Source organism: Candida jiufengensis, assembly GCF_024610255.1.
Source record: "Candida jiufengensis strain CBS 10846 chromosome Unknown scaffold3, whole genome shotgun sequence".
NCBI lineage: Eukaryota > Fungi > Ascomycota > Pichiomycetes > Serinales > Debaryomycetaceae > Lodderomyces > Lodderomyces jiufengensis.
In genome coordinates, this window is record NW_026261560.1 from 414,083 (window position 1) to 440,959 (window position 26,877).

Here is a 26,877-nt window from a genome sequence, read left to right on the forward strand (position 1 = left end):
CTTCATATCGAATCTTCGGTATTGAGTCCAATTTTTTACTAGTATTTCAGATCTCAGGGGAAGAGCTTACCCGATAATTGACATTTTCAAATTCGCATGGATATCAGATATTGTGGCTAAAACTGTTTGACAGTTTCATTAAAGTACAGAAAACTTCGACAATTCTCAATTAATTGATGAGAAACACTCGCCCAAGAACCGCCTTTTATAGCAGATGACTTCAATCATAACATTTAAAGATCGTCAGATATGAGCATATTCATTACTAACTTTGTCATGGACAGCAGATTTTAGCTCATGTAATACTAGACTGGTGCATTTGTATAGAACTGTTGCTCCTGTATATAAATTTATTGTACATTTGGTAGTTATATCCTAAATTATAATTACTTACTAACTTTTTTTTATTGGTTTAAAATTTTAACTATGTGAAAAAAATCATAATATAGAGATTGGTCTAATCTATTACAACAAGACACTTACGAACAAAGGTCCCAACAATAAAATCATCACTATTCAACTACAATTAAGACGATATATATCAATTTCAATAAATCATTCAAAGTTATTCAATTTTAATCATCACATAAAGAATTAATCAAAGATGTCAGGAGGACCAGTACCAGTATGGAAAAAATATACAACAAGACCACAAGGTATATGGGAAAAATTGAGACAATTATTAGTGTTAGTCCCAAATAGATCATCAGGTAATCCATTAGTTGCATTATTTAGACAAACACCACCAGGTGAAAGAATTAAAGAAGCCAAAAATTATAAAGATCCAGTAACAATACCAGCTGGGGATATAAAGGGAAATCCATATTATAATCGAGATTATAGAAGAAATTATCCACAATTACATGGTTTTAATCAAACTAAAGTTTCAGGACTATTAAAATTAGGTTCAGAATCAAAACCAAGAATTTCAATTGGTAAAAAAGGAGAAGAAGAATTAATACCTTTTGAAAATCCAAATAAAGAAATAAGTTTAAGCACAACATTAACAAATTTACCTGAAAATATTATAAGGGGAGAAATTTTGGGAAAAGAAGGTGAACCAATTGTAGCACCAAGTTTAAATAAATTTAAATGGGAAATTTTGTCTGAAAATGTATCAGGAATGTATACTGATAAATACCCATGTCGTATGTTCACTGATACAAAAGTTACTGCTTCAAATGCATCTGTATAAGGTTTAATAGAATAAACAGAGACATCAATAAAGACGAAACAATACAAAGCATTTTAATAATGCAATTATTTAATTAATAATATCTCTATTCACTGAATTGTTGATCTTAAGGAAAAGTCGGGCAAGATTGTAGGTAATCCATACAAATTGAACCAAACTTTCAAATATTCAACGGTAAGATCTTTCTTTTTTCCCGCTTTATCTCCTTCGTATTCTAAAATCTCAACAAATGACTGCATATGTTGATCCAATGTACTTGAAGTCTCACAAGGATGTATTTGAAACCAGGGGTTCTGTAGAATATGGTGATCTATCAACAAGTATTCAACTTCTCGGTTCCAGTATAAAATATCATTTACTCCACCTAGATCAAATGATAATTTATTATTATGGTATACTCTGAAATTGAAAATTGGAACATTGTAAAAGCTCTCAAACGATATCGTGAATTCTAGTACTAGATCTATTCCCTGATTGTTTATGCCCAAGTTAACAAACAATATACTCTGATCGTGGTATCGTTTGATCCTACTATTGGTTATTCTAAATTGAACGTTATTGTTGGTGTTATATAAATCATTTATGATGGCATCTTTGAATGTGCTTAAGTTACTACTAAAGCTCTCGCTTGTAATGATATAAGGATTGTCCATATTATGCCTCCTGAGAACTCATATTATCGTACTTTGTAGCTAATAAGGTTTGTAAATCGATTAATCTGGGGTAATTAGTTATCTTGTACCTTAATATTTTTTCAATAAATTATTTCCAGGAGGTAAAAGTCATTTGATGTAGAAAAGCGACCGTGGTAAAGTGGTTCAGTGAAAAAAAGTAGAGATTGCTTGTTGAATACAATCTGTTGATTAACAAAAGTAAACAGAGCTATAGATACTATACAAGCTAATTAAAAAAAAAGCTCCAAAAAAACTTCAAAAAGTAAATCATAGAAAACACTTCCTACTTTCTCCCTCATTCATTTGTTTCGTTAACAACCTTATCGTTATCTTTATTCAACAAAGTATTAGGTTTAGGTGTACTTTCATTCAATAAACCACTTTTACCATTCGCAAATATTTGAGCATTTGTAGCACTTATACTATTTCTAACCGACATTTCTTTCATTCTTTCAGCACTTGGATGTCTCATGGGTATATTACTTGCAACATTGTTTCCACCTAAACCTGATACACCTTTTAAACCTTTTTGTTTTTGCATTGCATAATCTCCTGAATCAAAATATTTTTTGTCATGAAATTTTGAGCTTAATATTTGAGAAGTTGTTGGTAATTTCCCATACATTTTATATATTTTGAGTTCTTGTGGTGATAATTTTGATAAGTCTATGTGTTGAGTGTTTTTAGGTTCTGATAATGGATCTTCCTCTTGATACTCTTTATTGGTTGACATTGCTATCGCGATTGTATATTCGATTAATAAATTGGTGATCGTTTTGAATTGTTTGAGTTTAATATATTGGTTATTATTGAGATAAATTGAAAAGAATTGAATATAATTGAATTGAGTTGAATTGAACGGGTATAAATTAAGAATTGTAAATGATATAAATTGAATGCAATATTTAACAAGTACATTTTTTAAAATTGGGGAGAGAATGAAGTGCGTTTTTTTTAATCAGCCTCACGTACTTTATAAACAAGGCTTCATGTTACAATTACATTGATTCAATGATTAGAAGTACTAGAAAGGGTTTCAAATTTAATTGATTATGAACGAAAGAAGTATTCTTTTGTCTATTAATGCAATGTCTATACTATATACCAAATATTTGCCTTAATAAATCAAATTGAGTAACAATTAAAATCAACAAATCAACAAAAAAGATCAAGAAATCATATAACTCCAAGGGGATAGGTAAATATCTATTAGGTAATTTTGAAATAAATAACTGAAATTGTAGCAGATCATTATCACTTAAATATTTTTCATCATAAGTCTTTCCAAAAAATTCATAATCAATTCTTAAATAAAGGTCTAATTCAGGTTCTTCATCTTGTAAATAATCTGTTGTTTTAATATACTCTTCATTCAATGTAAAATCATAAGGAAATGTAGCTGGCCAACAAAGTTTAATATTGAGTAGATCATTATTTGTAAATATTGAATTATTGTAATTATTAAGTTTTATCAATAGTGATTTTTTAATTGGTTTCTTTGTATTGTAATTCAACGAAATAATGCTAACATCATTAGATAGTTCATTATCAATCGTAGTAATTGGATAGTTTAGTATGAATGATAATGTCGAGTTGTACTCTTGTAATTTATATTGTTGATTTCGCTGCACTAATTTTGATGTTGGTATATTATAGTAATTCGGAATTCTCACTAAAATTGTTTCAGTGTTAGCTAAACATATTGATATAAAAAATACAAGTAATATGAACAGGTTCATTCATATATGTTTCAAATAATTATTGAGGGTAGTAGTAAACTTATATTGTGTTGGTTTTAGATCTGATTATTTTTACTCTCGTATATTTTTTTATTCTTCATCATTTTGCAACCTTTAATTATTACATATAAAATTGTAGAGTACATTAAAGAGTTTTGATGAGAGCTTATTACACGATTAGATACTTTAGCCCGATGTCATTATTGTGTATTATAGATTTCATCGTAGTTTAAAAAATTCGGTTGATTTGCAGGTACTATTATGAAATCTTCATGCGCGGAAAGATAGCCCCCTATGCTAACATTGAATTTTATGAACGGATTAAACTTCTTCCAGTGTGATACAAAGTCTTCACAGTACGACAGCCAATTAATCGCCTCATATCCTTTCAAAAGTATTGTTGAATCCAACACTTGTATTTCAACCTTCCTCAAGTTTTCCTTCGCAATATTGAAATCCGTGTATGGCATCCTTAACAATTCATTCATGGATGTGAACTTCCAGTTTAATAGATATATCTCTTTTAAATTTGGTAAACAATTTTTAGATTTTAATAAATTTTGAAACAAAACCCTATTAATTGAAAGTTGTTGCAGAATCTCCTTAGACAGCATTGTATTTCCAAAATTGATTTTTAAAATCTCTAAGCTTTTTAGATCAAATCTCTTATCATCAGATTCAAATTTTAGCAAGTTAGAAAATCTTTCGGTTTTAATGAAAAATTCAAACTCATAGGCATATTTTAGACTTAATTCATGTAAACAGTTATTGTAATTGAAGAAAGATATTTCAAAAGGATAATCCCAAGCACAATTGTAAAGTGATAAGCTCTCCAAAATTAATACTGGATGAGTAATCAAGCTGGGATCCCAACTTAGTTCGTAATAGGATAAACTTAATTTTTTTAACATCTTGAAGTTACCCAAATGTTCAATATTAAAAATTTTCACGGATCTATCACTATTTCGTATTTCATCTTTGGAATGACGTGGATCATAATGAAGTGTTAAGTCAGTAATTCTATCATTTGCTCTATACTTTAACCACCCACTTGAATTTTTTGTATTTATCACAAGTTTTCTTAACTTATGAAAGTTCCAAAGAAAATCTTCAAATATGTCTAAGTTCCAATCTCCATTCAGATAACTGTCAACTATTCTTATTTGATTTACCACATATTTGAAATGTTTTATTAAAAATGATGAATCATCCGCATTAATTAAATTTGACCAAAAGACTTTAATTTTCCTAAATATTATATTAATCCAATATGATCTAAATTGTTTATTCAAAATTGATAGGTTTATAAAATCCAGTGGTTGAAGATGTGTTGATATCAAATTTATTACATCCGCTGGTAACGTTATTAAAGTCAAGTTATTTGTACTTGAATTATTGGTGCCATCTGTGATATCGTTATTAGATCTATCATTTTTATCATTATAAGTTAGCACCCTCTTATCTATATCTGCTTGAACACTCAGTACATCATTCAATTCCATTTCAAGTTACTTTCATAACCAATCAAATATTGATAACGAAAACGTAAAAGTGAATATATATTTGTTGTTACTTGTTTGAAACGATATCATTAATTTTTTGGAGATACGATAAGTTTCTGATAAATCTCTTAAGCGGTAACGAAGATATAAAGATTTATTAATAAAAAATCACAATACCCCCTAATCAAATCGTGGAGAAAAAAATAAGAGAGAAAAAAAAATTATTAACAACACGAATCATCAATTATTTTTACAATCAATTCACTCAAATACATCAACTATCTACAAAAGGTTAAAATCTTCAATCAATCAATCAATCAATCAAGACTACAGCATTTTACTCAATGATATAGTAACAAATCTGGACTTCGGTAATATTAGTGAAACCAATTAAATTACCTATACATTCAAGAAAACCTTATTGCCACCAAATACATGAAATGAACAAGCTTGAGCAAATTCTTCAAGAGATCCAGAATGACAAATTACTTGAATTTGACCTCAATTATAGTCAATAATATAAAAAATGATATAATAACGAATTTTTTAACAAATATACCATTAATTTTAATACTAAATCCAGAATCCTTTGATCCACCATTTACTAATGGATTTGAAGAGTTTTTATCATTATCACCTTCATTTACTACGACAAACTTACTGAACAATTACGTTGTTTTACTCATAAATATCGTATTTGCTGGATTAGATATTATTTACAGTATATTGAGATTATGTTTAAGTGCAATCTTTATTGGATTATTATTTTCAATTATTGTATTTTGTTCAATTTGGTTTATTGTTACTATAACAAGAAGATGGAAATTGATTACTATGATATTAAGGAATAATGAATTTGAAGGAATATGGTGAGTGTAGTATTAGTTTAGTCAATACATAAATTTAATAATTATTTATGATTTAATATCGATTTTAGGTTGACTGACGAGCTGTCTCATAGTATTTAATGCAAAATCCGATTTAGCGAGCCTGACATTTTCAGCTTCACGTTGCAATAAGTTGTACTTGTTCTTTGATAAAACCCAAGCAATTGTTTTGTCGACAAAGATACAATATTGATATTTTAAAGGTGTTTTTGGTGCTGATTTTAGCACAAATCTCATTTATAGCAAGGATATCAGAAAATCGGCACAAATTGGAGGTTTAGAATCAACTAACGCTTACTTATCCTCTGAAACATAAGAATAAGAACTTGACCGTATACATTTTAAGTTTTGTGTAACCATTTTATTTTTGTGTCATTTTTGCCTGAAATATTAATCAACTAAAAACCTCAATATCTCAGCAGCCATTAGCTCTAAACAGTTAGAAATAAGTAATTTGGACTATATAAAACAAGGGCTATATAACGCGATGCTTAAAACGTCAAAATTCGAACATTTTGATATTTGTATACAAAAATTAAAGTTACACAAAACCTAGAAAAAAAATGACATACCCCATCCTTCGTTTGGGAGCGTCAATTGCAAATTTATTAGGGGAAAGCATATCAAAAAAATACCAAGTTTGCAATTTCAGCAAGATTTCCAGTTTAGCACTCTACACGAGTTGTGAAGAAGTCAACTATGTTTAGACAAATTTAAAGGAAAATCTATAAGGTTAGTAAGTTGTAGGTCAATTGTAGTCATTGTTTGAGCAATTGATAGGTCCATTTAGTTGAATGAAAATGTAGAACGATTTGATTTACCAAAACTGATCACCAAACTTGAGAACATGAATAGTAAGAACAAAAGGACATTCAATTTCATCCCAGTCAATGATATAGATGTTTTACTTTGTGCTAAACTGAAAGACAATGTGAAACTTTTATGGATATTTAATTTGAATATGCTTTTGCTGCCCCCTAACAATTTGCAATTGACTTCCTGGTTATTCTGTACTGTTAATCAAGTATACAATCAACAAAAGATCATTTTACCATTTCTTTACCCAGCCAGTAAGTATAGTAAAGTATCAATTGTGATTGGTTTGAGTTGTTTTGCTGTAGTTGAATCTGCTTGTTAATAAAACTTAAAAAAAATGAATATAAAGTTGTTTACTTACCGAAAAAATCATATTGATATAAGTTATTTTTTATCACTTAACTAATGCTTTTACTTCTTCCATTGATAGGTTGATTGATTATTTGATTGTTGTTCAAAAAGAAAGAAATATAATTCAAAATAAAAATGATTTCTAAATTTGATATGCTTAAATATTGCAAAACTGTAGTGCACTTTTGCCAAAATATACACTAGCAAAAATGGCTGCAAAATAGTTTCAGTACTATCATTGATAGAATAAAAGCATTTACAGACACTTGACTTCACTTATTAATTATTTATTGGTTATTAAGTTATACATAAACCTTCTATATCCAAGTAAACCCACGACTAGTTAAAAGAAAAAGTCAATTTAGCATTTATTGTACCCCAAATAATTTGAACAATAGTAAATTAAAAACTAATAAAACTAACATCAACTCCTTTAGCTTGGTCTGCTTTTCCAACGTTTTGTTTTTTTAGCGTTACTGGCACTTGAGTTTTTGTTGTTGGATTGTTGTTGAGCAGCCATTTTCAATTAATATAACGAATGTAAGTTGGTTTGTTTGCTGATAGAATGAAATCGATGATAAAGATGGGGTTATTGAAGCTGATTTTGTTATAGAAACCAAGTTTACAAGTTTCTAAAATAGCATCTGATATCATTGATTGTTCACGTCGTAAACTCAATCATCCAGTTTATTATCTTCAAAATGACAATTGATCCTCAGCGAATGAAATTAAAACAATTCAATGATTGATAGTAAAACTTATTTTTATCTTCCTTAGAGACACATTTTGTAACAATCTCTTGAATTGACCATTACCACATTAGGCTTCGAAACTGAAAGTAGATTAGTCTTATATCATGTTTAAGCACTGTCCAATAAAAAACAACAGCTTTTAGGCAAATTAATGTACTCAAAATGTATGTTTAATAATAAATGTTAAATAAACATGTTGTCTTTTATGTATGTCTTGTGACACCTCTCAATAACTGGTAGCTCAATTAATTGATAAATGTGTGTGTGTTAAATATTAAATAAAATTAAAATTACGTAATAATAATTTATATTAATTCTTTTTGAAACATATCAAATTTTAATTAAATTTATTTATTAATAAGCAACCAAATATATTATCAAGTAACTATATAATCAAAATTTGTTTTAAGAAGCAATAGTTTTAGACTTGAACTGTGTAGTCGATTACTACTTACATCAACAACTAAATACTTATCATTTATCTTTATAATTTACAAGTAAATTAATTATTTATAACAAAAAAAAAAGTAATTTTTAAATCATTAATTTTTTACATCACAACTTTTACTGCAATATTTTTGCCACCATTTAATATTTTAATAATTTGAATTCATAAAACGTATAATAATTAAGATTGTTCGTAAACTCAAAGAGAATACTTACCTGACTAAATGTTTATTTCCTGAATCATATAGTTAAATTTTAAATAAAAGATGAATAATAATAATGATGATTCATCTACAAATTCAAATTCACAGGATGATTTAAGAAATGAAAGACAACTAAGAAGACAGCGGTTAAGAGATCATCATCAGGAATTAATTGAATTACAACAAAGACTGCAACAAGAGTTTAATCAACAATTAAATGAAGAATCATCATCTACCACCAACCAATCATCAAGTACACATCAACCACCACAAATTAATCCCGAAACAAATAATACTTCAAGAAGAGTTCCCAGAAACTCATTGTTTCCTCCATTCCGTCGATCTTCTCGTTTAAATCGTTCATCTAGTAATCCATCTGATAATAATGATAATAATACTAATAGCAACAATGATTCAAATAATAATGATTCAACTGATACTCAAGAACCTAGAAGAGGATCAGAGTCACCAGATAGAGCAATAGTAATAACTGTAAATTATCTATTTTCTGATGAAAATAGACCAAATAATCCAAATAGATCAGGATCATTAGTTTTATCATTACCAAATAATTCAAATAATAGAGATCCAAATGCAATTCAAGAATTTATTAGAATAGCAACTCAAATGGCTTATCAATTAGTTGTACAAGGTTTAAATAATATTCAACAACAAAGAGGAATAACGTTATCAAAATTTCAACTGTTTGAAAAAATTTTAAATTTAAGTCAATTAAAGATTAATGATAATTTACAACAACCAGAACAACAAGATGAGTCATTGATTTGTCCTATATGTTTTGAAGATTTTTTATTTGAAAAAAATATCATTGACTCTAAAGAAGATTTTGATCTGATTGATGATTTCACAAAAGATGAGAAAGATGAAGACGAAAAAATTGAACTGAAGAATGAAGAAGAAGAAAGTTATATCACAAGTAAAAGAAGAAAATTAGTTGATAAAACATCAAGATTATTAAGGAGATTTTCAAGATCAAGAACTGAAACTATAGATAGAGAAGAATTAACGAGAGATAATAATAATACTCAAACTAATCAAACAAGTTCAAGTATCAATAATAATGAAACAAATACAAATAATGAATCTAATAATTCAACATCTCAACAACAAGAACAACAACCAATTTATTTGATTGATTTTAAAGAACCTTTTCAACATATTCCAATAAAAATGCCATGTAATCATATTTTTGGACAAGATTGTTTATTTGAATGGTTAAAATCAAATTCTACATGTCCATTATGTAGGTTTTCAGTAGCTGAACCAGTGGAACAAAGTGCTAACGCAAATCCAAATAATAATAATAATAATCAAATCAATGGAGTTACAACTACAAATTTCCCACCACAACATCAAACTATTAATGGTCAAAATTTTACATTTTATACAATTTCAAATAATATGATCAATAATAATAACATTAACGATAACATCAACACACCGCCAAATTCACATAATAGTAACAATGATGTTACAAATCATCACAATCATTCTCATTCTCATACTCATACTCATACAACAACTCATGCAACAACTCATTCTCATACTCATTCAAATATAAATCAAGTAAATTTTACAAATCAACTAGCAAATATGTTAAGACCTGCATTAATGGGATTAACGAATAATTCAACAACTCAACAGCAACAACAACAACCTCAAGATTCATCAGCAGCCACTTCTAATGAATCTCCTCGATCTCAATCTTTACATCAATCACCTATAAATAGATCATATACATCAGGTTGGTTTTCAACATCATCCGAAGAAAACAATGATAATAATAGTATACCATCAATAACAAATCAACAACAAAATCCAAATTCAACCTCGAATCATGAATCATCAAATTCTAATGTAAATAATAATAATAATAATGATCAATCAAATATTTTACCATATAATGAAATTTTCAATTATATAAGACATGGATTTTCAAGAGATTATAATAATAATAATAATAATAATCAAAACCAAAATCAAGGTTCATCAAATTCAAATTCAAATTCTTCTTCTAATGGTCCTAATCAATATAGAAGAAGATCAATGATTAATGCTATATTCCCAGTTGGTATAAGTAGTAGACGTACTTCAAATGGTGTTGAAACTACTTCGACTGAAGCAAGATCAATTAGAAGATTATTTAATGAAAGAGGTGAAGATCAACAACAAGATCAACAACAAGATCAACAACAACAACAACAAGAAGATGATCATGATAATATTGATGATCAAATTGATAGTTTATTTGATAGACTAATCTAACTTTGCTACGTTTTAATTTTAAATATTTTATAGTCAATTTATATAAAATACTATCAAAATATAATAAATAATTCTACTCATCCTCAAGTATACCAAAATATTCGAGAATTTCTTACATAAAAACGTCTTTAAATTGAAAAATTAAACATTATTATTATTAGATTATTAATTTATTAAATTATTGAACTATATAAAGAATTAAACACTATTAAAGTAATTCAATTCTTGAAAATCTATAAACTAAACCATTAAGTTATTAATTATGTTATTGAAAAAAAAAAACCCAAACAATATATCCCAAAAATTAAAAATTAGTATGAAATTAAAAATAAATGTAGAAAGATGTCAATTTTCTAGCCCAATAACTCTTGAAAGTTATTTTCAAAATAAATCAGCAAATTCAGCAACATCCGGATGAACTAAATCAACAAATTTTAATTCATTAAATTGATAATCTCCTTCATCTTTTTTAGATTGTTGAAATTTATAATAATCAAATTGTTTTTCGTATATCTGTTCTAAATCATTTTGTTTCTGATTTGAAAAATAATTAAAACCAAATTGATTTTGGTGTTGTTGTTGTTGTTGTTGATTGAAAATTGAAGATTGACTTAAAGCCCTTTTAATTATTGATGTTGTTCTTGTTTTAATAAATTGTTTTTTAATTGTATTATTAAACATATTTTATTTATTTTCGTATATCGTATAATAAAAATTAAGTGGTTGTTTCAAATATGTAATAAACTTATCAATGATATTTTATATCTTTGAAGTAGAAATGAATGTAATGTAATTGAAATTGATAACAAATATTGACAGATTTATGTTGTTTATATATCTTTATAATGATATTTATATATTTTGTTTATCGTATAACTTTTTATATTATTATAAATAGATAATTCATTTGTAACATCGTGTTTATTATATTTTTGATATATTAACAAAAGAAATATACCCCTCTCTTTTCTTAACTATGTAATTACTCATTTCATAGCCATTTTAATTTATTTTTTACTCCTCCCAATTTTTGTGTAATTAGTATAATTATTAAGCTACCATGCGAGGGGTAAAATTTTATTCTCTTCGTTTAAACTATAAATCATCTTGACCAAAATAGTTGTTATCTCGCCTTAATGTTAACACGAGCTAGTTGTTTTCATCTTGAATTAGAGAATTTAACCAACAGAAAAAAAAAAAATCCATATACCCAAAATTTAAAAAGGAGGGGAATAGCAATATAAAAAAGTATAATTCTTATTTTTCTATTTTAAAGTTTTGCAAGTAATATAGGAGATAAAATAGAAGTAAAGCTTAAGTAAACGAAAGGATTATACTGGCTCAAAGTGTCTATATCATATACTCCTTCCGGATGGATATTCAAAATATTATTTCAAAAGAAGTACATGAAAATATTCAACAAATAAGAATTGTAAAGTGAAAGAAATTTGACTTAAGTTTACTTAAATGAAAAGAAATTGTTGACACTGTTTTAAAAAATAATATATTTGGGTTAACGGTTAAATGGATATCGTAAAAAATAGAAAGATAAAAATAGATTTATAGAATCGTTTAATTTTTTCTTTTTATTTTGATTTTGTTGATAATTTTTCTATTTTGGTTTAACTCTTTTATAAAAAGGGGTTTTTTTTTATTAAAGTCCAATTTTTTGAAACTTAAGGGGGGTATCTGTAATTAAAAGTTAAACTATTGATGATAATGTTACAGCCTTCTTCTTGAGCATGATTTTTAAACGTTTGAGAAGTAAGAGTGTATCTCGTCCGTGTCGTATTTCAAACATCAAAGAACAGATTAAAATTGAATATATTTATCTCATTTATTAAAAAAACCATCTTATAAATCTTAGATAAACAAATTTTTTATTGTAATTTATTTAAAATTCTTCTACCATAAGGAGTATTTTTAATCTGTGGTAATAAAGGTAATAATAAATTACTTAATTTTGTTAATTGTTTTAAATTTGCAAAATTTAAACAAGTTTGTAAAACATAATTACCATAAGAATCTTTTAAAATTAAATTTAAATCATTTGATGACAATTTTAAAATTTCATTTATTAAAATTTCTTGATTTTTTTGTTGTATTTCAATTTGTTTTGTTTGTTGCTCTGGGGCTTGTTGTTGTTGTTGTTTTAATAATTTTTCAATAACATTTGAAGAAAATTTATGAGTTGATATTTTAATTATATTAATTTTTATATATTCTATTATTTTGTTTAAATTTGTTTCATTTTCTTTTGATGTATTATTTAAAATATATTGAATAACGTAATTACCATAAGGATCATAAATTAATATTTCAACATTTTTGGATATTTCTTTAAAAATTTCATTATTTTGTTTGGTATTACCAAAATCTAATGCTTTTTGTAATACACAACATCCATGACGATGACAACTAATTACAACTAAATTTTTTAAAATTAAATCATAAATGAATTGATTTTGTTCATTATTAAAATTTGTTAAACATTTTTGTATAACATGATTACCATTTAAATCATTACTTAATTCAATAACATATGATTTTAATGATTGGATAATTAATTCAATTTGATTTTTAGTATTACAATTTTCAATTAATTTTTGTAAAGTTCTTGTACCATGAGAATTTATTGAAATTAAATAAAAATCATTTGATGTTAATTCTATTAATTTTAATAATTGATTTGAAGATAAATATTTTATTAATTTTTGAATTAAATAATTACCAAATGGATCAATCATTAAATCAACTAATTTTAATTGAATTTCTTCAAAAATTAAGTTAGCAGTTTGATTTATTGATAATTCTTCATTTTCTTCTTTTGGTTCTGCTTCTTGATTTTCACCATCTTCTTCTAATTCCTTTTGTAAAAATCTACATCCATGTTGATCAATACATAAATTTAATATTGAACCTTTAAAATCTATAGCTTTATGATTAAAATATTTACTTGCATCTTCTCCTTTTCTTTGATAATGGTTGTGATTACGATTATTTTGATAATTATTATAATGATTATGATGATTATTAAAATTACCATTTCTATTATTTCTTCTATTATTATGACCATTTGTATAATATGAATTATTATTCATGAAATTGTTTTGTGGGTGTTGTTGTAAATGTTGATATTGTGAGATGTTTTTATATCCATTTATATTGTTATTAGTATTGTTATATCTATAATTTGGATTTTGAATACCTGGTTGGTTTTTCAATTGTTCTGATGAGTTATTATTATTGTTATTATTGTTATTCCATACTGATCCACCATTAGTCAAATGTGGTTGTTGAGCTCCTGGTTGTGGTGGTGGTGGCAATTGTCCTATATTCAAATCAAAATTTTGATAATCTGTTGGACTTTGATGATTTAAAGGGTGATGTGGTGGTAATGGACCATAATTGAACGGCATCATTGGTGGTGGTGGAGCCCCTGGATGATGTCCAATAGGACTTGGTGGAAATGGATTAAATTGATGAGGATGTAGTTGTTGTTGTTGAGTTTGGAAATTCACTTGATGTTCTTTGATGTTAGCATCATTCGTTGATTCTTTATCATCTCTGGCTTTTGAATTAGATTGTGATTTTAATTGAGTACTATCTTTTGAGTTGGGTAAATCAAATGGTTTTACATATGGTAACTTTATTTCTTCACCTGTATTTGTTTTAATTGGGTTTTCAGAATTTGGAACAAAGCCGTTTCTATTAACTCCGTTTGGTAAATTATTCTGATTCATCCAATTTGTTGAAACATCACCACTACCATTATTAATGAAATTGTTTGAAGGTTGGGGAGTAAATGATGCATGGTTTGCATAAGGGTGATTGAAAAAATAAGGCGCTTGATGTAGAGGTTGTTTTGGTAATTGATGATTTGCATTCCCAATAATTGAAGATGTATTATTACTTGAGGTTTTTGTTGATTCCAATTTATCCGAATTTATTGTTGAATCCTTAGTTTGAGTATCATCATCTTCATCTTCATCTAAATGTAAAGTGCTTATAGCTCCAACTATATCAATTTCTTTTTCTACTGTGTTTGTTTCTGAATCATCATATAAATCTTGATTATTCATAGATTTTAGATCTTTATCTTGATCTGATCCAATTGTTGTATCATTATTAATCGAATTATTGAAAAATGTTGATCCACCAATCAGTGCGCTTCTAAGATTATTATATGAATTTAAATTTGATTTATTATTTGGATTTGAAACTCCAGATATAGATACCGACCGTGACATTATATGAATTCTATAGTTTTATGAAGCTAATAGTGGTTGTCGAAATATAATTTGACCACAATAAAATATTAATCGTCTAAATATACAAATATGAATTTTTTGACAAAAATATAGGAACTAATGTACAAGTGAGAAGAGTATAATTCAATTGATTATAATGACATATGAAATAGTTGTTGTTGATGAAGGATAGTTATTAGTTTTGAATGTTTAAATTAAAAAAGTGTTGCAAAGTAAAATTCATATTATTAGATAGACTATTTAATTACTCTTTTGATTTAGTTGGAAAAAAAAAGAATTTCCAAAACAATAAACTTGAGACACAAATTTATTAGTACCATTTATATTACTTGGATAGTATTAATTGATCTTTACTTTGTCATCACAACTAATAAGTAAATAGATTAATTTAAAACTGGCTGAAGTCATTTAAAAGAAAATAACAATGATTATGATAATATATCGGTTGATAATTGCTGCTTAGAGCCAATTGAAACTCAAACCTTAAATTTAATACTATTGTGTAGCACTAATTATTTAAAATCATAGATTTATAGTTTCAATTGGTCAAGAAAAACAAAAGATTACTTCAAAATCTGGTATCTTTAGATTTGAAACCTTAAAACTTTGTAATAGATATTAGATCACCAAATCGAACTTCAAATTTGCAATTTCTTTGTTCATATTGCGTTTCTCTTTCATTGACCTTTGTATTCAAGAAGTTCTTTTATAAATAAGCATCTACATTGAACTTTTAATTATTGTCATTAAATTAATTGTATAAATTAGGATATATCAATTGCAAGCCAAACTCAAATACTTTATTGAATATCTCTCTCGTAAATTGAAACAAAATACGAGAGATTAAATATACTGCTTTTATATGCAGTACCAATCATTTTTATTTTATTTTTTTTATTTTTTATTTAATTTGATCTCTTTACTTATCTTCTTGGTAATTAAATTAATTGAACCATACCAAGATTTATAAATATTTAATAACAAAATCTTATCATTTATTGAAATAAGCATCTTTATTCAATTCTACTAATTAAGTTTTACTCATATTTAAAATTGGAGATTTTAAGTTTACTATATTCAATTCATCTTATAATCTTAATTTAATCGTTCCAATTTACTGTTCCATAATAGTGTAATTTGAATCTAGTTTTCGAAACAAAGATACAATATAGCGACCAAAGAAGCTCAATTCAAACTGTATATCAAACTTAATTGATTTCACCAAAAATTCATTGAATATTTTTCCGTTAATCCAGTTACCTATCAATTATTTATCTGCATATTTCCATATACATTAAATTTTCACTTTTTTTACAGGATTATTCCCTTCACTACAACAGTATCAACTAATGTCAACAAACAAATATGACTTAAAATATAAGCCATCACCATGGTATAGATTAGCAAGTTATGATTTATTATTATGGATATTATCAATAGTATTTGATTGTTTCTTTAGGGAAATTCGTCCAAGAGGTGCTTTCAAAATTCCAAGAGATGGACCAGTTATATTTGTTGCTGCACCTCATCATAATCAATTTGTTGATCCTATAATATTAATGAATCAAGTTAAAAAAGAAGCAAATAGACGTATATCTTTTTTAATTGCAGCAAAATCTTATCAAAAAAAAATTGTTGGAGCTTTAGCTAAATGTCAATTAAGTATACCTGTTGTTAGACCTCAAGATACTTTAATTAAAGGAACTGGTAAAATATATGTTGATTCTGAAAATAAGAATAAAATTATAGGTAAAGGTACAAAATTTACAATTGAATGTATGGATAGAGGATTAATTGCATTACCACAATCATTAGGAGCTACTGAAATATCTGAAGTTTTATCAGATAATGAACTTATAATACGTAAAGAATTTAAAGATACTGATCAAATCAATCAATTATTAACTCAAGGAACATCTTTTAAAAGAGCAGATAAAATCGATCAAAAAGATGTTTATAAATTAGTATTTGATCATTTATCAGATAATAATTGTATTGGAATTTTCCCCGAAGGTGGACTGCATGATAAAAAACATGAAATTTTACCTTTAAAATTTGGAGTTGCTTATATGGCATTGGGAGCAATGACTCAACAAATTGAAAAATTAAAAAATAGTGAACTAACAAAATTAAATCCTGTAAAAATTGTACCTTGTGGAATGAATTATTTTAATGCTCATAAATTTAGATCAAGAGCGGTAGTTGAATTTGGTGATCCAATTTCCATATCTGAAGAATTAGTTAAAAAATATTCAAACCCAGAAACAACAAAAGAAGCAGTAAAAGAATTATTAGAATTAGTTACATCGGGTTTAAAAGCAGTTACAGTTACTTGTGAAGATTATGAAACTTTAATGTTAATACAAGCAGCTAGAAGATTATACGCTGGGAATTTTGCTCAACAATTACCATTACCATTAATTGTTGAAATGAATAGAAGATTAATTATTGGTTATCAACATTATTCTCATGAACCTAAAATTCAAGAAATTAAAAAAAAAGTTTTAAAATATAATGAAATGTTAAAAAGTTTATATTTACCTGATCATCATGTTGAAGATTGTCAAGAAGAAATTAATAAAGTTAAAATTATCCCCATTTTAATTTATAGAGTTGTTAAATTAATCTTATTATTTACGTTGGCATTACCTGGTGCTACATTATTTTCACCAGTGTTTTTAAGTTCCAAAATAATATCTCAAAAAAAGGCAAAAGAAGCTTTAGCCAATTCAACTGTTAAAATTAAGGGGAATGATGTTATTGCAACTTGGAAAATCTTAGTTGCACTTTGTATTGCACCAATAATTTATTCATTTTATGCATCATTAGGTACTTATTATTGTGCAACTCATAATTATTTATCATCTTTAGGTTTATTCACTATGTGGATCTTCTTGTATATTTGTGGTGTTTTAGTAACTTATAGTGCATTGTTAACAGGTGAACAAGGAGTTGATTTATTTAAATCTATTAGACCATTATATTTATCTATAACTTCAGGGTCATCCATAAAACAACTTAAAAAGATGAGATATGAATTAAGTGAAGAAATAACAGACCTTGTTAATGAATATGGACCTAAATTATTCCCAAAAGATTTTAATTTGTTAGAAATCAAAAAATCATTAAATATATCAGATAATACAACCTATATAGATTCAGATGAAGAAGAAGATAATAAAACTTTAGAAATAAGACAAAGAAGAGCAGCAAAAAGAAAATTAGAAAAACAATTAAAAGAAAACACTACAACACAACAACTTGAATCAACAACAATGACAGAAAGTATATCACATTCATCTTCAATATCAGATGGTATATCATTATTAGATTCAACAACAAATTCATATACAAATTTACCAATTTTTAGTGATTATCAATTACATAAAAATGTAACAAATAAAAATTTAAAATTAGATCCTCAATCGAATTTTAATTCAAGTGTTAATTTATATGATGATCATAAACATCATTTTGGTTCAAATCAAATTAATCAACATACATATGTTGGATCTCCATTAAGAGGTAAGTTATCAAATTCAAATTCTAATACATCTTTATCAAATTTAAAAAAATCACCATCTGAAGAACATATTGAATTAAATTTTAGTTCAAAATCTTCATTGAAAGATAAAATTAAAGAAAAAATGAGAAAAAATAGGGAAACTTAAGTAATTTTTTTCATCAACATCATCATCAACATTAATAATTAATATATAGTAATAATTTTATTTATAAACGAAATGAAAAAAAAAAAACTACCAAACTTCTATCAACTTATTTCCCACTTACGTGTTGTTGACGTTCATAAAATTCAGCAACTTCAGTAGAACTAGTAGCATCTTCAATCCCTTTATCATCTCTAACTCTTAAAAATCTTGGAAATCTTAATGATATACCTTTACCATATTCTTGATGAGCAGCTTTATAAATTGGACTTAATGATAAATCAGCAGTTAAAATTTCAAATAACATTGTGGGTTCAAACCAGACATCAGGTTTTGCATTAGAACTATTTTTATCATATATAAAATTTGTTTTAGCATTTGAAATTTCTGTTGGATTTAATTTTTGATATAAATTTAAAAGATCTTCATCACTGAAACCTGTACCTATTTTACAAGTTGTTTCTAAATCTCCAGTATCTTGATTATAAGAAGCTAATAAAAATCCACCATAAGTTCCAGTTCTTTTACCTTTACCATTATAAGCACCAATAACAACAAGATCTAAAGAATCTCCAACACCAGCAAGATAATCTTTTTTCAATTTTAACCAATTTCTTGATCTTTTAGAAGGCTCATAATAAGATTCATTACCTTCCAACATTTTAACCATTAGTCCTTCACATGAATCACGAATACTTTGATCTAAAAATTGTTGTAATACTTCTAAAGAAGTTGAATCTTTTGATTCTGCAAATTGGAATTTTCCTTCTAATGGTTTTAAATGATGAAACATAATTTCTCTTCTTTCGCTTAATGGTTTTGTAAGTAATGATTGATCATTATAATATAACAAATCAAATGCAAATATACAAATATTCACTTTAATATCTTTCTCTGCTACATCTTTTCTTTTTCTAGTTGATAATACTTGAAATGGTAAGATTTTATTGTTTATTTTATCCCATGCAACTGCTTCACAATCTAATATCATTGATGTATGTTCTTGAGTTTTACTAAGATCTTTTATAACTGAAATTAAATCTGGATATCTTTCTGACATATTTTCAGAATTTCTTGAATAAATTCTAACTGTACCATCAGATAATAGATGAACTTGAGCTCTTTCTCCATCATATTTATATTCACATGTAAATTTTTCGTCTTGAAATCTGTCTAGTACTTCCCCCATTGATTTTGTTGGTTTTGCTAACATTGGTTTCAATGGAATACCTGGTGTTATTTGACAATGATCTAATAAATTTAATATTCCAAATTCATAAGATTTTTCAATTAATATTTGATAATTTGGTAACACGTTGAATGCTTCTTTAAAAATATCTTCAGCTTTTGTGAGATCATTAGGGTTTATTCTTTTACTACCTTGTTCTTTTTTACCATTTTCATACACCAAAAAAGCTTGTGCTAAACCAGTTAATACAGTTTTATCAGCTAATCCAATTCTTAATTTACCTTCTAATGATCTTATTAAAAATTTAGCTTCAAAATGTTTTGCATCACATGAATTTAACATTCTATTAATAATACCTATTTTTTTACTTTGTGAATCTTTACCAGTCAGTTTTGCAATTTTTGTTAAATTATCAAACACTGTATCAATATCTAAAGGTACAGGTTTGAACATAGTTGATTGACCACTTCTTGATTTTTGAGCAACTATACCTAAATCCCCTAATTCTTTCAAATCTTCTTTGATTTTATTTGATTCTCTTCCATAACATTGACCAATTGCTTTGATTAGTAATGTTTCTCCTAATCCCAATTCCAAATCTGGTTCATAATCTGGTCCTAATCTATTTATAAATAAATATACGATTTTGACCAATTTCATTATATCAGTTTCTGTATTTAAAATTTCTAAAAAATATTGACTTATTATTTCAATCATTTTTAACCTACCTGATTCGTGTTCAATTTTTTCCATAACATCAGTCAATGAAGAATATGGGATTTTAGATGATGAAGTAGTTGATGAGGATTGTAATTTTCCGTCATTTGTATTATTTAATGATTTTGATAAATTTTCTAGTTTTGATATTGTCGTGGCTTTTTGATTTTCTTTTTCCTCATCATTGAGTTTTTGTCTTTTGGTAGATGGTGATGAAGGTGGAGTAATTTTAGTTTTTTTTGGACTTGTTTTAGCTTCTTGAGTAGGTGATCCTCCAAAAAATCTACCTAAAGTTTGTTGTTTTTGAGCCATATATTTAAAATTGATAAATTTGGTGGTATAAGTAAAATGATTTATTGATATTCGATATGATTGTTTAATTAAAAACATCCATTAAGGAAGTAAAAGATTTAGTGGTAAAAATTAAATGATATTAATGTTTTAAATATTATAAGTATTTATTATTTAGTAGATGTTTCAAATTATATTAACGCGTCTCGTAGAAAATTAATTTTTGAGACATAGAATTTTATGACACTGACGAAGCTTGTTTCAACTTAACATGAATATCTACATCATGAAGTAAGAATTAATTTAATAATACAATTGTTTACTTCTATTCAAAGTCAAATACTAACATCCCATATACTTTGTGGACCTCTTTCTTCATACATTTCTGAACTAACAAATAATTCTTTATTATGATGATGTAAACTACCTGAAAAAATTTGTTTTGCATAAATTTCACCACCAAGAAAGAAACAATCATGCCATGAACCTAATTTATTTTTTGGTTTTTTCCATTCGGGAAAATAATCAGGTAGTTTTGCTAATTTTATACTATATGGAACTTGATTTATACTTGATTGAGTTTCTCCATCAATTTGTGATTCATCTATTTGCTGATACAAAGCTAATGTAGCTCCTACCCCTTGTTTTGTTGATGCTCCATTAGCTGATGGTTCTCTTACCAAATATTTATTAATTAATTTACTAATAATTTTTTGTTTTAAACCTGGAATTTGGAATATTGAGCCAACTAATATTATATTATCATAACAATCTTGTCTTTTTTCGAGATCAGGAACTTTGAAAAGAGTTTCATATATTCCTGAAGCAATTATATCAATCAATTTTGAATCCGTAGTAAATCTTTCTTTACCTAACCATATTTTTTCTTGGTTTGATGGATCAATAAAATAATTTTTATCTAATTCTTTATTTGATTTTGTTGGTTGATTTTCATCTCCTTGACCTTCTTGTTCTGCAACTAATTTTGCTACATCAAGTTCATCTCCATCATCTTCCATATCAACATCCATTTCACCAATTGACTCTTCACCTTCTAATAAAATTTCATATATTCCACTACTTCTTAATTCTTCAATTTGTTCATCACTGTATTTTGGAAATTTGATTTTAAGCTCCTCAGTTATGATATTACCACCTGATCCAGCAATGTATTTACTTGCAAATTTTATACTTTGATAACCTATCACTGGTACAATTTGAATACTATCTTCACTTGCATAAACAACAACAGAGTTTACTATTCCTGCAAAACTAAAAATTGATCCAAGACTTAAATCTAAAATATTAAAAGCTGTTAGTTCTAAACTTTCAAATACAAATTTCGTTATATATTCTAATTGTTTTCTTGACCATGTTAATGTTGGTGCAATTATTAATAATGGAATTGATGTTATTGTGATAATTGGATGTTGTTGTATGATACTTGATAAAATAATCCTGATTAAAGCGTTGAAAGCATCCAAGTCAACAATTTTTGATTCCTTAATTGGATAAATAGGTATTGTGTTTTCAGAAGCTGTAGATAAGTATTGTTTTGATTCTTGATCTTGATATACTACTGTCGGTATTGTAAATTGAGGTGGTGCTAGTGAATCTTTCAATCCAAATGTAAAGTATGTAGATTGTGAACCGGGACTAATTATAAGGAAGTTATCCTCTTTATATAAAGGCATTTTTTTGCTTTGATCCTCTTTCTGTTTTTGGTTTTGACACTGGTTAACTGAAAAATTATTTTTGTTGATAGTTTATTTAGATTTTTATTTTTAAATTTTTTTTTCACTATATTATGAATGGAATATTACGATTTTCAAAATTGATTACAATTTATGAACGAACAATAGATGAATAGCTAGTTTATGGGATCTGTGGGATTGATAAAAAAGAAGAGATCAGTTGTATTAATGCTCTCCATGAAAACTACCGTTGCAAGTTGATTATATTTGACAATTTTAGGATACTACTCAGGTAATGGTTTGAAAATAAATTATTAAGAATAGCTGGCAATGAATATTATAGACTATTTAGAAGACTGACTAGTGACATGGCTGACAGTACATTCATCGATGGCATTTTTTGGTAAGACTCAAGCTATTTTATGGGTTGGTTATCTGGAGCAAAATTTTTAAATAATTCGACTAGAGTTATTGCTCTTCCTAAGATAGTAATGACTTTTGAGTTGATTATGAGTATTGAGTGATGTTTCAATATAATCTTACTTTTTTGGGTTATTGGTATCTTTACAAATGAAGTTGATGAAATATTTGACAATTTTTAACAATTACTGATGAACTTACTATCAAGGACAAGGTTTAAATTTGAAATCATCAAAACCAGATTCAGCGATTACAAAAGATGGAAATCAACCAAAACCATTATTCCACTCACTTAAGATAAAAGATAAAAGATTTCGAATAACAGCGCCAATATTGAAAAGAAAAATGGATTCGTATTTATAAGTACTTTTTCCATTTTAAGATTTTAGAGATACGATACCTGGTGGAGTCAAAATTGCATGTATAATGATGTTGGTGATTGCAAAATTGCAGCTAATGCGATCACGTATTTGGAATAAACAGGTTGTAATTTCTAGTTGTTGTTTTGTCAACCAAATAATGTTCGATTCAATTGTTGATCTGTGTTGTTGGTGAAGGTAAACTTTGGTCAAATAACTTCAGAATTTTACGAAAACTAGTTCGATGGAATGGTACTGTATAACCAATTGACATATTTGATGTATTTAAAATCAAATTTTGCTAATAATTTGACCAACTTATTGTTCATACAAAATTGCTATTAATCGGAATACAGTACAAGATATAGACAGATGATTTAGCTTAATTCTTAACTCTTAATCAAACCTCACTATTTTGACGCTTAGAATCTAAATTGACTGTTTCAGTTTGAGTGATGTGCATTTCTCTTGAAAATTACAACACTCAAAACCCATTAATTTACAACTCTCAGCTTTTGTGCCTTATTGATACTTATAGTGCTTAAAAATACATCTTCTTATGCTCAGAAAGGACGACTACCTATTTTAACTTAAAAGTTACAAGATCAAAATCTGACCGTATATGTCTTGAATTTTGTGTCACTTATTTGGTTTTGTGTAATTTTGAATTGAAAAATGTGTTGACTAAAATCTCTCATATCTCAGCCACCAGTAATTCTACAGAGCTAAAACCAAGAGTATTAAGCTCTTGGGAGTAATAGCTATCTAGTACGATGCTCAAAACGTCAAAGTTTGAACATTCAAATATTTTAATACAAAATCAAGGTTACACAAAACCTAGAAAAAAATTGACATACCCCGCCTTCATTTGGGAGCGTCAATTGCAAATTTGTTAGGGGAAAGCATATCAAAAAAATACCAAATTTGCAATTTCAGCAAATTTTCCAGTTTAGCACTCTACACGAGCTGTAAAGAGATCAACTATATTTAGATAAACTTAAAGGTAAGTCTATAAGGTTAGTTAGTTGTAGATCAATTGAAGTCATTGTTTGAGCATTGAAGTAGATCCATTTAGTTCAATGTATAATGATTTGATTTACCTAAACTGATCACCAAACTTGAGAACATGAATAGTAAGAGCAGAAGGACATTTTATTTGAACCCAGTCAATGATATAAATGCTTTACTTTGTGCTAAACTGAAATAAAATGTGAAACTTCTTGAATAATTGAATTGAGTATGCTTTGCTGCCCCCTAACAATTTGCAATTGACTTCTTGGTAATTCTGAACTGTTAATCTAGTATACAATCAACAAAAGACCATTTTACCACTCCTTTACCCAGCCAGTAAGTATGGTAAAGTATCAATTGTGATTGGTTTGAGCTATTTTGTTGTAGTTAATCTGTTTGTTAATCAATTTCAAAAATATTATTCTTAAAGTCTCTACTTACCGAGAAAATGACATCAAATAATTCATAAATAAGTTTTTTCACTTAACTAATGATTTTTAGCATTCAGTTGATTGATTGTTCGAATACTTTGTTCTCATTTGAAAAGAAACAAGTATAAACAATAAATTAAATTAATTTTAGAAATGATATGCTTAATTTGTATTGCAAATATTTGGTAGTGTATTTTGCCTAAAAATGTAATGTAAAAAGCGTACAAAAACAATAATATAAATGGTTGCAAAATTTCAATAGCAAAAGTATCTATAAAGTTGAAGTAATTACAATAATATAGTTTTAAGTAATAATTAAACAATGTTTATTGAGAATTATATAATTGTTTAAGTTCTAAAAAAAACAGCACCTGTTCAAAAAAAAGTCACTTTAGCACAATATAACCCTATTATAAGCAAATTTATTTAAACGATAGTACATGAAGAACCAACCCAACCGCCATCAACAGCTTTAGCCCAGTTTTCTTTACCGGCATTTTGTTTTTTAGCATTAGCACCTGAGTTGTTGTTGTTTGATTGTTGTTGAGCAGCCATTTTTAATGATATTATAACGAAAGTAAAAGTTTTTGTGGATAGATTGAAATTAGAAAGATTTGAAAAAAGTAGAACAATCATGGACTATTTATAATCAAAAATTTGTATACGTAAAAGAATTATTGGCTAGACTATAACTTATCACGTTGAATTTTTGTGTTCATAAAAAGAATAACTTTAGTTTTACATGAACTCGTTAGTATATTCTTATTGTTTCAAATTATTTTGAACATGTGACAAATATGAGTAATTAATTTTATCAACAAGGTACTTCCACTTTCATGTTAATTAATTTGATTTAACATAAACAATACTAGACTCTTCTTTTCAACCGTTAAAATGAGTAAATTAGTTGCATAAAATATTATATTTTATAATTTGCAACAATTTTTTTTTTTTGCAACAGCTTCAAAATAATAATTACCTGTTTGGGACGTGACAATGAGAAATTTCATGTTAAATAATTAATTTAAAAAATTGATAGAAGGGTTTATCAAAATTAATCTGAGTTATAATAATTTATTATATTATGAAATTGTATTGTATTATGAAATTGTGAAACAAAAATAAAATCAATGTTTTGGGGTAGTAATTGCACGTTTCAAATCCTTTTTTTCAGGTACTGTTAATTTTTGCCGTCACCTTACATTCACATATTTGACGACAGTATTTGATTACAATGCAAATGTTTTACATATGGAGTAAATTTTGAACCCCCGATTGCCAAATCTCAATCTGGTAATTTTGTTTTGTCGATATTGTTTGAAGTGAAACAAAAATTAACGCCCGTGTTTCATATTCAAATTATTGACAAGAAAAGCAATGATTAGACGAATAGTTTTCTCAAATGTACTCGCTCCATTTGTAGAAGTACACTGGTTATCTTAAAAGCAAAGATTATATAAAAAGTGCAATATCTCTCATTACCAAGACAATTCTAAGTCCTTCATTAAATCAAAAAACACCAATTTTCAAATACATTTAAAAATGGCCGCTCAACAATCAAACAACAACACTCACGCTAACGTCAACAAAGCTACTAAAGAAAACGCTGGTAAAGAAAACTGGGCTAAAGCTGTTGATGGTGGTTGGATTGGTTCTTCATGTACTATTGTTTAAAGTCTGAAATAATTTGTTGCTCGATAATTGACTTAATTTTACCAACATTATCATTTTTCATTTTACAATTTATTACATTGTTTTACAATTATTTCAATTTGATGGTATTTGTTTTATATAACTTTTTGCTTCGATAAAATATACAATAAAAATCTTTTAAAATGGCTAAGTTTTGTAGAGACAATTTCTTTTTTTGAATAAAGCGTAATATCTTATAGAGTATAAATTTAATTTGGTTCTAAAGTCTTTAATAGTCATTCATTCATTATTACATACATAAGCTATACATCAATTAAAAAA

The 26,877-nt window shown here is 26.7% G+C and overlaps 10 protein-coding genes across 10 annotated transcripts; 3 read left to right on the forward strand and 7 right to left on the reverse strand. All coding sequences in view use genetic code 12, as the record gives it.

Annotated features, from left to right (window-relative positions):
• Positions 1-604: 604 nt before the first annotated feature.
• Positions 605-1,195, forward strand: NUO2 (Nuo2p; the record flags this gene model as incomplete). Its single annotated transcript, XM_051763136.1, has 1 exon — positions 605-1,195. One exon carries the CDS (start codon positions 605-607, stop codon positions 1,193-1,195), a length of 591 nt encoding a protein of 196 aa, XP_051620006.1.
• An 89-nt stretch (positions 1,196-1,284) lies between these two features.
• KGF54_002636 (uncharacterized protein) lies at positions 1,285-2,602 on the reverse strand (the record flags this gene model as incomplete). The annotated part of the gene is made up of 2 exons (XM_051763137.1): positions 1,285-1,701; positions 2,186-2,602. The coding sequence occupies 2 exons, from the start codon at positions 2,600-2,602 to the stop codon at positions 1,285-1,287; spliced, it is 834 nt and encodes a 277-aa protein (XP_051620007.1).
• A 364-nt stretch (positions 2,603-2,966) lies between these two features.
• Positions 2,967-5,110, reverse strand: KGF54_002637 (uncharacterized protein; the record flags this gene model as incomplete). The annotated part of the gene is made up of 2 exons (XM_051763138.1): positions 2,967-3,541; positions 3,964-5,110. 2 exons carry the CDS (start codon positions 5,108-5,110, stop codon positions 2,967-2,969), a joined length of 1,722 nt encoding a protein of 573 aa, XP_051620008.1.
• Positions 5,111-6,024: 914 nt separating this feature from the next.
• KGF54_002638 (uncharacterized protein) lies at positions 6,025-6,234 on the reverse strand (the record flags this gene model as incomplete). The annotated part of the gene is made up of 1 exon (XM_051763139.1): positions 6,025-6,234. The coding sequence occupies one exon, from the start codon at positions 6,232-6,234 to the stop codon at positions 6,025-6,027; it is 210 nt and encodes a 69-aa protein (XP_051620009.1).
• A 2,395-nt stretch (positions 6,235-8,629) lies between these two features.
• KGF54_002639 (ubiquitin-protein ligase) lies at positions 8,630-10,852 on the forward strand (the record flags this gene model as incomplete). The annotated part of the gene is made up of 1 exon (XM_051763140.1): positions 8,630-10,852. One exon carries the CDS (start codon positions 8,630-8,632, stop codon positions 10,850-10,852), a length of 2,223 nt encoding a protein of 740 aa, XP_051620010.1.
• Positions 10,853-11,233: 381 nt separating this feature from the next.
• KGF54_002640 (uncharacterized protein) lies at positions 11,234-11,533 on the reverse strand (the record flags this gene model as incomplete). The annotated part of the gene is made up of 1 exon (XM_051763142.1): positions 11,234-11,533. One exon carries the CDS (start codon positions 11,531-11,533, stop codon positions 11,234-11,236), a length of 300 nt encoding a protein of 99 aa, XP_051620011.1.
• A 1,199-nt stretch (positions 11,534-12,732) lies between these two features.
• Positions 12,733-15,102, reverse strand: KGF54_002641 (uncharacterized protein; the record flags this gene model as incomplete). The annotated part of the gene is made up of 1 exon (XM_051763143.1): positions 12,733-15,102. The coding sequence occupies one exon, from the start codon at positions 15,100-15,102 to the stop codon at positions 12,733-12,735; it is 2,370 nt and encodes a 789-aa protein (XP_051620012.1).
• A 1,370-nt stretch (positions 15,103-16,472) lies between these two features.
• SCT1 (bifunctional glycerol-3-phosphate/glycerone-phosphate O-acyltransferase) lies at positions 16,473-18,794 on the forward strand (the record flags this gene model as incomplete). The annotated part of the gene is made up of 1 exon (XM_051763144.1): positions 16,473-18,794. The coding sequence occupies one exon, from the start codon at positions 16,473-16,475 to the stop codon at positions 18,792-18,794; it is 2,322 nt and encodes a 773-aa protein (XP_051620013.1).
• A 106-nt stretch (positions 18,795-18,900) lies between these two features.
• Positions 18,901-21,009, reverse strand: KGF54_002643 (DNA ligase (ATP); the record flags this gene model as incomplete). Its single annotated transcript, XM_051763145.1, has 1 exon — positions 18,901-21,009. One exon carries the CDS (start codon positions 21,007-21,009, stop codon positions 18,901-18,903), a length of 2,109 nt encoding a protein of 702 aa, XP_051620014.1.
• A 314-nt stretch (positions 21,010-21,323) lies between these two features.
• On the reverse strand, positions 21,324-22,682 carry ARP9 (Arp9p; the record flags this gene model as incomplete). Its single annotated transcript, XM_051763146.1, has 1 exon — positions 21,324-22,682. One exon carries the CDS (start codon positions 22,680-22,682, stop codon positions 21,324-21,326), a length of 1,359 nt encoding a protein of 452 aa, XP_051620015.1.
• Positions 22,683-26,877: the final 4,195 nt, after the last annotated feature.